The following is a 13,032-nucleotide window of genomic DNA, read 5'->3' as shown; positions in this document are numbered from 1 at the left end:
CCTCCTCAACATCAATGCTAGCAGATCTAATTGCTTTGCAATGCTACAAATCAATCAATACGCATGCAACAATGGGACAGATTAACTAAGGTGTGTTACAACAGAAAGTAAAGTTGGCCATAGCTAGTTACACAACTCAGTAATCACTCTACTCAAGAAACAAATACAGAATAATGCATGGGGTTATATGAGAATGCAATGCCCACCCGAGGGGTGGGATGCTACATAAATAAATACCCAAGCATCCCACCCCAAGGATGGGTGTTAAATTCTCATTCAATCACACACTACCCCATGCAGTATTTCTTTTAAGGTTTCGGGTGAGCATTTTTTCCTGACAGTTCTAAAGTTGTGTGTTGCTTATTGTGGGGGGTTTACTCTACTTGGTCTATGCCAGTGAGTTATTAGCTCGCGCTGGGGTCGCACTCTGTTACGGGAAATATCGACTGGACGAGCCCATTGAAAAAATTGCTCACCAGTTATTATTAAAGGAGTGAATGTTAAATGTGGCAAAAATAACACCATGAATATACAGGTAAAAAAAGTTGTTAATGCATTCACCAGGTAGAACTTTTACATGATGAGATGCTATGTGCTTTAAAGCAGGTACCCCCATTGAGACTTCAGATTTGATCATTACTCAAGTAGCTGCTCAGATGATAACATCGTTGTTGTTGTTGGTTTGGGAATCATGGCCTCTAACGATGCTAGAAGGTTATGGATCACCTACCCTACAGTGCCTAAAGCATCACAAGATTCAACACAAGAACAAGCAGATGCATGCAACAGCTCTCACACATTACATTACAACACACATTAGTGGGATAACTAAAGCCTGCAACGCTAAGATTTTACTGTTCAGCTGTTTTGTAATGCTTTGACTGCACACATGAAACCGGAAATCATGAAAAAGGGTACGTTCAAAATAGACTATGCAGTCATTTACTAGAGTAGATACCGAAACAGGAACACAAGTGATATCACTAACCCTATGGCTTCCAATGATGCCAAGTGGTGGCAGGCAATGATTTCTGACTGATCCAGACTGCCACAGAGCTTTCAAATGCTGGAATCTGAGGATACTCAAAGACCTGCAGCTGGTCAATTCAGTGACCCCTTGTCTTGTTCCCATATAGTGAACACATCACCAAAGGTGTTCTTACGGTGCTCTCCTGATGTTGGTTATGTTAAAGAAGCTTTTGGGAAACAGGCCCCAGGTTAGTCTGACCTGAACAGAAGGGAACTTAAATGGTCAAGCCAGATTGGTTAATGAATGAAGGATGAACTGGGAGAAAGGAACTAGCAGTCATTTTTCAGTTAGTGAGTGGGTGCGTGTGTGTTGCTGTGTGTGCGTGTGCCAGTCACCTCCAGAAAACTGGTTTAACATTACCAATACATTTTCTCTCATATGATTACCAATACCATTTCATCCTACACTGTCAAAACACAATGGTAATGCAATATAATTCCCCAATCACAAGTCAGTTGCAGTTACACTAAACCTAAAAAACAGCTTTTACCAGGGGTCAGTTGCTCTTGTTATAGAAATATCATCAAAGTCCAGCAGAGGAAACGGGGGGAATTCAAGAACCAAAGAAGACAAAAAGAAGACACCACACTCTACTTTTCTTATGTTATTAACCCTATCAATCATATAGGAGTTTCCTGCACCAGTAACAAATTAAATAAATAAAAAAAAATAAAGATATAGAAATACTGTTGCAGGCAGAGTCAGGTGGATGTGGGTTAATAGATATACATATATATATATCCTAGGACCTTTTTTCTTAACTAAAAGTAATTGCTATTAGTTTTGTGCAATTGCATTGAAGACTGGGGTTAACTTTCTGAAGTTTATATTAGAAGTTATGTTCAGTTGTTCTGGATATCTGCTACATCGTTGACAGGAAACCCACACGTTAGAGCCCCCCCTCCAACTCCCAACCATGAATCTCAAAATGTAAAAGTGGAAGGAAGTTTCTGAGACTGTCTTGTCTTTTACTGGGCTACTAAATATTAAAGTAACTGAAACAATGAAGGTGATGCAGTCAATTTATACATTCGTGTTCTTTATAACATGTCTACAGGTGGCAACATTTTCAGAGGACATAACCGGTAAGCTCTTTCCTTCCTTCTTTATATAGTCTTTAACTACCCATGGTAATTATATAGTAATTACACTGACAAAACAATATGTGTAATTACACAAGGTGTTTGTAACTGCATGCATTTCATTTTCACATCCACTGTGTAAGTAATGTGTTGCTACAATGCAATTAACGAGATGTGAGATTAGGAGATCACCTTTGATCACTCTCCTCTACATTTGCTTATTACTTATTGCTATGTATTTAATTGAATTATTATTTTTAGTTTGTTTGGCAGACGCATTAATCAACGCTGATAATTTTGCCGTCTCTGTTTCTTAAAAAAAAAAAAAAGAACTTCAGAACATCTACTGAACTATAATTAAAGAGATGGTTAGCAGAACCAATGGATATTTGCAAACATTACTTTTCTAATATAACAAAAGCTGTGATCAAATTAATGTTGTCTTTTTTCATACGTGACCGCATACATACCTGCTGTAAGTGGACAGTATATAAATATCATAGTCCGGTGTAGGGCTAGAAAGTTGCACACTGTCAGAATGTAGTGAGCATATCCGAAAATGCCAGAAAATGATATACATTGTCAATGCTGCGACTGACCACTGCACAAATCACTACGAATCGTATATGTTTACAATTTTAGATCAACCAATTTGTTGCTCATCAGTTAAAGTCACATAAATTAGCTGATTTGTGAACACAATGATAATAAAAATAACTCCACCCATCTCTCCTCACTGCTCAGCTAAGCATCGCTCTTAACAGAAAATAGCTATTTTTTTCTGTATTTTGCCGTAGCTTGTAACATATATGAAACATATTATTCAAATTCCCTTCGTTTATAGCGAAGAATTTTGTTCAATTGGCAGTTGTTATGAGCTAGATTCATATCTAAAGAAACAAACCCTTTCACTCTATGCGCATATATGGTCATGCTCACATTTCTTTTTCCTTCCTCTCTGAATCTGCAACCAGTGAGACAGATAGACACTTTGCTGACATGATGTAGTATGTTATTAAACATATATATATACATAATGAACTATCATATTAAATGCTGACAATTAACAAATCATAGAGATCAACAAAGAGGAGTTTCATACTGTGCCATTTATTGGGGTTTGATTGTGTTAATATACTGTGAAAATAGATGCGCAACAAAAAGATAGTTCTTAAAGTCATTCATATGCCACACTCTCCAAACAAATTCTTGTGTGTTTGACCATTATCAAGCAAACACCGTGCAGAAAAGAGAGAATCAATTCTAATGTGTTACCTTGAAGAAACCCTAGCCTGCAACAAAACCATATCACTGCACAAACAGCACATATTCACATTTTATTTCAAGTAGGTCAGTGTATATTAAAAATATAATCAAAGAAATATATATTTAAATACATTTACAGCATTTCATATGTGTTTTTTTTCTTATGGGTTGAAATGTATCAATATTTTTGTCTTTAGACGATTCAGTGTTTATTGTACACCAAACTTCCAAAGGTAAGTCAAGATTCTTAAACTTCATATATTTCCCGTACAGATACAGAAAAGGTGTTTTATTGAAATACAGGTAAACAGTTTTAAGGAAAGTTTTAAATAGAGGAAGGCAGAGCCTTCTGATGCATCATCACAGAGCCCACTTTGCCACACTCGCCAAACAAAGGTCTGTGAAAATTCAAAGTTAGTTTTTTTTTTTGTCATTGTCAGTTGGGTGTTGACCATTATCATTAGTAAGCTGATTTAATTTTGTTAAAAATATCAAACAAAATATATTCAAATACATCTACAGTATATTCAGATATTTCTCTATGTGTATATTAAAGAGGTGATTGGCTAGCATGTGGGCACTGAGATCTGCCATTGATCTCCAGTCCTCCTGAATCAGTGCATTGATTGGGCATTTCAAACTGGGAAGAAAACAGAGGCAAACATCTGATTGGGAAAATCCAGCGAGACCATGACCTTTTACATGTGGCCAACACGCGCTGTGCTAAACTCTCTTGAACAAATACATCTGACATTAAAGTTTAAAATCTTTACTTTACAGCTACTTCAACAACAACTGCAGCAAAAACAACAAAACTAACAGAACCTACACAGAATAGTGAATCAACCACAAGTAAGTACAGATCTGATCACTCCATTGCCACTTCAAATCACTACTAATTTATTATTATTTCTTTCTTAGCAGACGCCCTTATCCAGTGCAACTTACAATTGTTACAAGGTATCAAATTATTTTTTACATACAATTACTCATTTATATAGCTGGGTTTTTACTGGAGCAATCTAGGTAAAGTACCTTGCTCAAGGGTACAGCAGCAGTGTCCCCCACCTGGGATTGAACCCACGACCCTCCGGTCAAGAGTCCAGAGCCCTTACCACTACTCCACACTGCTGCCCAATTTATACTAATAAAATCACACGTAACAATTAACAAGCGGGTGATAGTCTATTATTGCTGCACTATTGATACGTATCTGTGCTGGGTCTGGCTGCGGGCACAAACGGAATTAACTAAACTAAAAAAAAAGTATACAGAAAAGGTGTTTTATTGAAATATAGTTAAACAGTTTTAAGGAAAGTTTTAAATAGAGGAAGGCAGAGCTCACTTTGCCACACTCCAAACAAAGGTCTATAAAAATTCAGTCACAAAGTTTTTTTTTGTTTTTTTTTAATTGTCAATTGTGTGATTGACCATTATCATTAGTAAGTTGATACAATTTTGTTAAAAATATCATTGAATAAAATATATTCAAATACATCTACAGTATATTCAGATATTTCAGTATATATATATATATATATATATATATATATATATATATATATATATATATGTGTGTGTGTGTGTGTGCATATAAACTGTATTACACAGACTTTTATAGCATACATTTACAAGTAAAAATGATACCCCTCCTTCTGGGCACTGGACGCTCTGGCTCCTCCTACTCCATGTCCGTGTCCATGTCAGGCTCCGGGCAGCTTTCTTCTTCATGCCCATAGCACAGGTAATATGTGCCGCACTCCTCATCATCCCGCTCAGTGGTGTAGTACTCTGTCTCTATCCTCTGGGGTTCCCTCACCCAGCTCTCATACCTCTTCATTTTTGGCGCTGGAGCTGGTACTGGCTGCTTTCCATCCTGGAAAGAACAGCCTGTACTGAAACTCAGCACGCAGGGGAAATGCAGTAGTAACCGCAGTATAGCATAATACAGCGCTGCAATGCTGAAAATTGAATAAATGATTAATGATTAATTAGGCTGCAGCCACAGGTGTATAAAAAAGGGTGATCACGGGTGTTAATGTTACGATTAAAGTTGGTGTTAGAGGTGAAGGTATGTTGTGTGGTGAGGTGCAGTGATGTGCTGATGAAGCTGATGAAGCCGTGTTTCATTGTAAGCGGTGACTCGGGGTGTATAAAGTGTTTCTAGTGTTCTGTTCAGCTGTTTGTTTTGGCCTTTGTGCCTGTTAGTTTGTTGCTGTGTTTTGTTTGTTGTTTTTAATGTGCACATTAGCGCTTAAACTTGTAGCTTCTGTTGCTGGGAATAACAGCCTTGCCAGTGACATTGCCCTGTTCATACCCCTTAATAAGAACCTCATTGCTCAGCAATGAGCGCGTCTAGGTTTGACAGTGATTTCATTCAGACATATTTGTGATTGCAGATAGCAGTGCTGCTACCCCATTCCTGCTGGTTGTGGGAGTGCTGCTGTTTGACAAAATCGCTTTGGGTCTGTTCATCCTCTGGGTGTTCACCAGGGCAGCAATGAGGTACTGTTTTCTCTTTTTGGAATGAAAGTAAGAAAGAAAGAAAGATTTTCAGATAAACTATATCATAGGAAAATAAAAATTAAAAATGCATTCAATGAAAATGATCGGAAAATAATTCACATTTACCTGCTGTATTAAAAATGCAATATAATAATAATAATAATAATAATAATAATAATAATAATAATAATAATAATAATAATAATAATACATTTGTATTCTCTTTTACAGGCATGTTCCTCAAGATGATGATTCTTCAAGCTAATAATGGCATATTTTTGTTCTCTATTATCTTGTTTTCTTTTTCATTATTTTCACTGTGTGATCCTTGTTTTTGTTTTGGAGGTGAAGGAATCATCGCTCCTCATTAGGTATGGAAATTCATTGTTCAGTTAGTGCCTTTCACGGCAAGGGTTTTGTTTGTTTTATATTCTGTGTGGAAGATCGTATTTTGTTGTAAAATAAACATGCGCAATTGCGCTTTCCTCTAAACATCTTGTGCCGTCTGTCTGCCTCCACTACCTGCACACATCGGCCCCTATTTGAAAAGGAGCAGCCTACTTTCCAACCACTAGGGGCGCCCTTTCATACATGTTAGATTTTGAAATATCACATTTTTCCACTTTTGTCAGTATTTCGGTAAGTATATGGAAAAGGGGTTGCCTACTTTCCAACCACTAGGGGCTCCCCAAAATGTCACATTTTCCCATTTTTATCAGTTTTTCGTTAAGTATAACAAAAACTACAAAGCGGTATGTAATTCAATGTAACATTATTCAGCAGGTTTCATTTGACTGTATGACGCAAAATTTGTTAATTCTATAGGGTGATGCAAAATGTTTGGCCGTAGCTGTAAAGCATACATTTGCAAAATCTTATTTTTTCATAAATTAAATATTTGCTATTTAAGTAAAAAGCTTATCAGTTTAATAAATTATTGGTTTTTGGTATATAAAGAAATGGTGCCATATTTAATTATCTGAACAGCATTGACCAATTGAAAAGACTCTTTTGCAGTCCAAAGCTGTCTACATGAAACAACCAATTTGACTTTGAGTAGAGGAAGGAAAGTAGTCCAGAAGAAAGATACCAGACTACATCCCCCAAAATGCATTGGGGTTTGGAAGCCAAACCCCAAGCCCCCAAGGCATTCTGGGGGATGTAATCCTGTAACTATTTTAACCCCAGGACTACATCCCCCAGAATGCTCTGCCACAAATTATAAGTGTATAGCTAAAGATATACATACCTGCACTGCCAGGTAGGCATGTAAGCCACACCTTACAGCACACTCCAAACTAACCCCGCCCTAGAGACACAGATTTACACAGCAGCCAGGAAGCAGACATGCAAGCAGCAGCAACCACAGAGGAGAATGGACTCTGCAAGTAACTTGGAGAAACTACACAGCAAACTAACATGTCCAATCTGTCTGGAGCTTTTCAAAGAGCCAGTTCACTTGGCATGTGGGGACCACTTCTGCATGCCCTGTATCAGCCAGTTATGGGAGAAATGCGAGGTGAGCTTCTCATGTCCTCAGTGTGGGAAGACGTTTGAGGACAGGAGCCTGGAGACCAGCCCGTTGTTGGGTAACGTGGTGGAGAGCGTAAAGGAAATGAGGCTGGGCTCCAAGCACGATTCTCAGTGTGAAGAGCACGAGGAGAAGCTGAAGCTCTTCTGTGAGGATGACCAGAGAGCGATCTGTGTGGTGTGTGGCTGTTCCAGGGAGCACAAAACCCATAACGTCATCCCTATTAAAGAAGCTTTCCAAAGCTACAAGGTATGTGGAGAAGCGTACTGTACCTGTAGAGACATAAATCCTTTTAACTTGTTCAGAACTGTCATACAGAAACGCTGTACTCTCCAAGAGAACAAATTAACCCACCTGATGCGTAATCCACATGCTGCACATCTGCTGTTTGTTTTTAGAATGTCAGAATCTTAACATTCTTATCCCGATTATTAAGTAAAAAAAAAATGCGCTACTGTATGTTCCTGTTTGGAAACAGTGCGCCACTTCAGTCAATATTTCACATAATTATTAACTAGTTTGTTCAGTGAAAAAGGGAATTACTAAATGGGATTGCAGGTGGTGTACATTATTTTTTGTGGGGCCACAAGCCACTGTCATGAAATGTAGTTGCCAAGGTGATATTAGATGCGAGTTAAAATCAGTTGTATTGTCTTTGCAAGCATTTTGAGATGTTCCGGGTTCTCTTGCTCCAGCCCACAGTAATTACCATTTTTCTCAAAATCTGCCTTGACCAGCTGGCTTTAAACTTGTTTTGTGCTTGTCTGGCATGTTCTACATGCCTTCCTCATTCCATTCAAGTTACATGAAAATGTGACCTTTACTGTATATATGTGTGTGTGAGTGTGAGTGAGTAGGAACAAGGCTACATCAGTGTCTGTATTGCAAAAGGTGCCAACACAATCTGATCCACAGACAATGCATTAAAATGAGGAAACTGATTCACAGAGACATGCAATGTGCAATGTTTTTCAGTGGGGGCTATTGTGTTGGGAGCGCGGTTTCTAGAGTTAAAATTTGGGCACCAGCAATATTAACTACTCAGAATGATTGCAACCCAAATAAAAAACTACAGAATTGTATTTTGAAGTTACTTACTAAGTCTGAAACTATTTCTATCCTCAGGAGAATATGTCGGAATCCCTGCAGAAGATTCACAAGCTATTGAAAGAGGTGTGTGAATCACAGGACCAAACGGTCTGCGCCATAAACAACATGAAGGTAATTCAGCCCTGCTGTGGTGATAGTGGATATCGATTCCCTTTCTCAAAAAACGGCAAAGCTGTAGTTAAAAATAAACCTTAAATCACAAGTTTACTCAAAACTTTAAACTTATTCCCAAACCCTAAAGGCATCATTGTTGACCCCTAGCAAGATTCTAAAGTTCAATGGATGAAGATTCAAAAACATGCAGTAACTTCCTTCTGGTGGTGTGCAATCTTCATTTTTATTTCTTAGCAGACGCCCTTATCCAGGGCAACTTACAGTTGTTACAAAATATCACATTGCAAAATATCACATTACAGAATATCACATTACAGATCATGAAATGTCCCAATATGTGGAAATACTAAAAGAAACTAACGCACATATTTGACAAACATGTTGACTAGAAGTGTGTATCAATGTGTTCAGTGGTGTGAGGTTAAGTTAAACTAGTTTCCTTCTGTCTGCAACTGGGACTGACTCTGAAATCAGTCTCATTTATTCCCATCAGCAGCAGATCGGGGGGGGGGGGGGGGGGGGTGGAGTTAACTGATAAGCATCCAATACAAGTTTTAAATAGCAATTGTACACAATATAGATAAATACAGGTGCTCTTTGGTGTCCAGTTACAGAACGAATACCATGGTCAATAGTTTATCATCACCCTAAAGAATGAACTCATTTTGCTTCATAAAGTCGAATGAAACCTGCTGAATAATGTTACGCTAACATATTGAATTACATACTGTTTTGTAGTTTTCCATATACTTGACTGACAAAAATTGGAAAAAGTGACATTTTGAAATCTAACATGAAATATTATACTACTATTATGACTTCCAGTAGACTTTTGCGATATCATTTTGTATTTTTTATTTTATTTTTTATTACATGATGTTAGATCAAATATCTAAACTATGTTCATATGGTTTTTGTCTCAATCCTAAAATTCTAGGTAATGCAGAACTTTTGGCCATAGATTGTAGACTGCAGATAAAACGAACTGCAGACTAGTTTCACGATGAAGATGGAAATGTGGCATTAGTGTTCTTCTAGGAGGTCCATAGGAGGTCAGGTCCTGGATCCAATCCAGGTGATAAGGTGTATATTTTTACTATATCTTAAACCCAATGGCAGGAGCTGGCAGGGAGCCTGGAAGAGCAGATTGGCGCTGACTTCACTAAAATGCACCAGTTCCTGGAGCAGCAAGAGGGCGAGCTTAAAAGCAAGCTTAGAGACGAGGAAAAGAAGATACTGAACCAGCTGGAAGAATCCAAGACTCTCATAGAAGCAGAGAGGAGCCGACTGCAGCAGGCAGCCAAAGATCTGGAAGAGACACTGACTCTGCAGGAGACGCCTGCATTGCTGAAGGTGAGAGAGAAGGAGAGTCGGAGAGGTGGAGGGGAGGGGAGAGAAGGACAGAAATAGGGAGACGGTGTGGGAGTGGGAGAAGGGAGAAGGGGGAAGGAGAGATACGTTGAGAAAAGGGATTGGTGACAGGAGGGGAAGAAGTAGTGAAAAAGGAAGCAGGGAGATTAAGTGGGAGGAGAAAGACAGGGAGTGGGGGAATGGAGATGGAGGGAGAGAGAGGTGGTAGAGGGAAAGGTAGGAGAAGGTAGAGAAGGTGAAAATAGGCAATTAAAAATGCAAACAGGCTACAAAGCACAGTAGACAAGTGTAGGCTTGACAAATGATTAAAAATTATTGGCAGAGTGATTTCATAGGATGAATCACATTTGAGTACAGTAACCTGATATCACATCAGTTCCAGACAAAGTCTGCTACCCAGTGAGCAATATTTGTTCAAAATGCATTGTGAAGTTGCCATTGCTGGTCATGCACTGGTCCAGGAGTTTCTTTGGGGTAATACTATGGGATTATAACAGTATCCTAATGGGATTTTTTAAATTTAGGGACTAATATAACCCACAATGAAAAAAAAAATGTTTCCATTCTTTTTGGCAGGATATTAAAGATCTTCTCAGTAGGTGAGTAGTTGTCCTAAAAAAAAGAGTATAAGCAACTCTATTTCACATTTCTCGCAGCATTAACAAGATCTCTGTTTACTACAGAATAACGATGACCTATCAGAAACCAAAGTGTGTTTCTAGTGACCAGTGTCTGGGAAAATATGGAGGTCCTCTAATGTATGGAGTGTGGAAGAAGATGAGAAATATCCTTGATCTAGGTACGTGACACAAACAACACCTTTCTTATTGCTGTTGTAGTATGACACAACATTGTTCCCTGGAATGCAAGCTGTTCATGTAAAGGCTTTTTCTCATATACAGCTGGGGTTTCTCAAACCAGAGCACAAATGCCCTAATATTGTTGTCATGTTGTCTCTTGATGGGTGTTTAAAGTTGTAGGATGGATAACAGATTACAGATTGGTAGTTATATTATTATTAATTTCTTAGCAGACGCCCTTATCCAGGGCGACTTACAATTGTTACAAGATATCACATTATACATTATACAGATATCACATTATTTTACATACAATTACCCATTTATACAGTTGGGTTTTTACTGGAGCAATATAGGTAAAGTACCTTTCTCAAGGGTACAACAGCAGTGTCCCCCACTGGGGATTGAACCCACAACACTCCGGTCAAGAGTCCAGAGCCCTAACCACTACTCCACTCTGCTTCTTTTCACTAAAATCTTATATATTTATGAGGTTATACTGTAACAAAACTTGGAAAAATGTAATCTAATTTGACCTGGGGAATTATATTCTGTTAGACTTTGCTCTCTAGATTACATTAAGTTCAGCCTTATGACATTCAGTTCTTAAATTTCTTTCTTTAGCTAACAATGTTCTAGCAAGGGATGAACCTCAAAGAGCCAAATGGCCTCCTCCCATCTACCTTTTCTCAAGTTCTTATATCTTCATGTTTGTTTTTTCCATTTCTCAGTTGCATTTCCAGTGACCCTGAACCCCAACACTGCGAACCCCTGGCTTGTCCTGTCTGATTCTCAGAGCTATGTGAAACTCGGAGAGGTCAGACAGGCTCTCCCGGACAGCCCAGAGAGGTTTGACTCAGTGGGGGCTGTATTGGGGTCTGAAGGGTTCAGCACCGGGAGGCACTACTGGGAGGTGGAGGTGGGGGAGAAGACTATGTGGGGACTGGGAGTGGTCAGAGAGTCTGTCAACAGGAAAGGGGAGATGACATCATCCCCCAAGGATGGACTGTGGATCCTGGCTTTGAGAAATGGCAACGAGTACAAGGCCTATACCTTGCCTTGCACCCTCCTCCCAGTGCAACGTAAACCTACAAAGATTGGAGTGTTCCTGGACCACGAAAGGGGGCAAGTGTCCTTTTACAATGCAGAAGACATGGTCCATCTCTATACTTTCAGGGATACATTCACAGAGAAAATCTATCCTTACTTGTGTCCTGGCATAGGTGACAAAGGTAGAAATAAACAGCCACTAAATATTTTTAAGTTGCAGGTGTAAATCATCTTATACGTTGAATAAAAGGATATAAAGCTTAGTAAACCATACTTTGTATGTATTAGTATTATTTTTTCTGTCATTTCTTTATATTAATTCTCTCCAAAGCAGTGAAGAAAGCACAGTGTTCAGTTTGTAGTCAAAAATGTAGTCTGAAAAAAAAAAAGAATATTACAAAACAAAACACAACTTGCAATCATAAATGATAAAAATGGAAAAGACAAATGGTTTGGGAAATAATAGATGAATTACAGAATGCGACTGGAAAGCAGGCATTAGTTAATTTGTAAAGGCATTGTTTTATATTGAGACGTCAATGTCTTATCAAGGTGTGTGCGTTCTGTATGCTTCTCTAGTGTTGTTTTTACTTTGATCATTGTTTGTACTGCTTAATAACTATTCCAGAAAAAAAATGGTTCTAAAAAAATGTTCCAAGGGTGACGATAGGAAGATGAGGAGGCATATGAGCACTGAAGCTCATTGGTAAAGTATTGTAGATTGAAACCTGTGCTACACTAATATACGTCCCCACAATACAGATGATAAAGTGTTTAAAATAAAGTGATTTTGTGTTTTGTCATTTTTTGCAATTTGCGTCCTTTACAATTATCGGTTATCATTATTTTTATAATACATTTTGTTTACCTGCACTCAGTGATGATTATTATTATTATTATTATTATTATTATTATTATTATTATTATTATTATTATTATTATTATTGTCAGCTGTCAGTCAATGGCTGTTTTAGCAAAAATCATTTTGTCAGACAAAGGAGGAATATACTTGTTCCTGAAGCATTATTGACATAGTAAATAGTTCTGTATCCTTAATTGAATTCTTATGCATACATGGACTAGGTTCTTATAGAACGGTTTCAAATTAGAATTGTGTATTTTGACATCTGCTGACTTAACGGATTACCTTAAAAATCAATAACAGACAACTTT

The 13,032-nt window shown here is 38.0% G+C and overlaps 1 protein-coding gene across 1 annotated transcript; it reads left to right on the top strand.

The window, feature by feature from the left end:
- Positions 1 to 7,207: 7,207 nt before the first annotated feature.
- On the top strand, positions 7,208 to 12,672 carry LOC117419286 (zinc-binding protein A33-like). The gene is made up of 6 exons (XM_059009358.1): positions 7,208 to 7,663; positions 8,540 to 8,635; positions 9,758 to 9,991; positions 10,586 to 10,608; positions 10,693 to 10,808; positions 11,541 to 12,672. Exons 1-6 carry the CDS (start codon positions 7,259 to 7,261, stop codon positions 12,083 to 12,085), a joined length of 1,419 nt encoding a protein of 472 aa, XP_058865341.1. The 5' UTR covers positions 7,208 to 7,258; the 3' UTR covers positions 12,086 to 12,672.
- The last annotated feature ends 360 nt before the right edge of the window (positions 12,673 to 13,032 follow it).

Source organism: Acipenser ruthenus, chromosome 38 (genome assembly GCF_902713425.1).
Source record: "Acipenser ruthenus chromosome 38, fAciRut3.2 maternal haplotype, whole genome shotgun sequence".
Classification (NCBI taxonomy): Eukaryota; Metazoa; Chordata; class Actinopteri; order Acipenseriformes; family Acipenseridae; genus Acipenser; species Acipenser ruthenus.
Note: the sequence above shows the minus strand (reverse complement) of the source record. Positions and strands in the feature narration are given on the sequence as shown.

Bases quoted from the DNA above. Each gene is read 5' to 3' on its own strand.
- LOC117419286 (XM_059009358.1), top strand. From the start codon at position 7,259: ATGGACTCTGCAAGTAACTTGGAGAAACTACACAGCAAACTAACATGT. The intron at 8,636-9,757 runs GTAATTCAGCCC...ACCCAATGGCAG, and splicing joins GCGCCATAAACAACATGAAG to GAGCTGGCAGGGAGCCTGGA. The intron at 10,809-11,540 runs GTACGTGACACA...TCCATTTCTCAG, and splicing joins GAGAAATATCCTTGATCTAG to TTGCATTTCCAGTGACCCTG.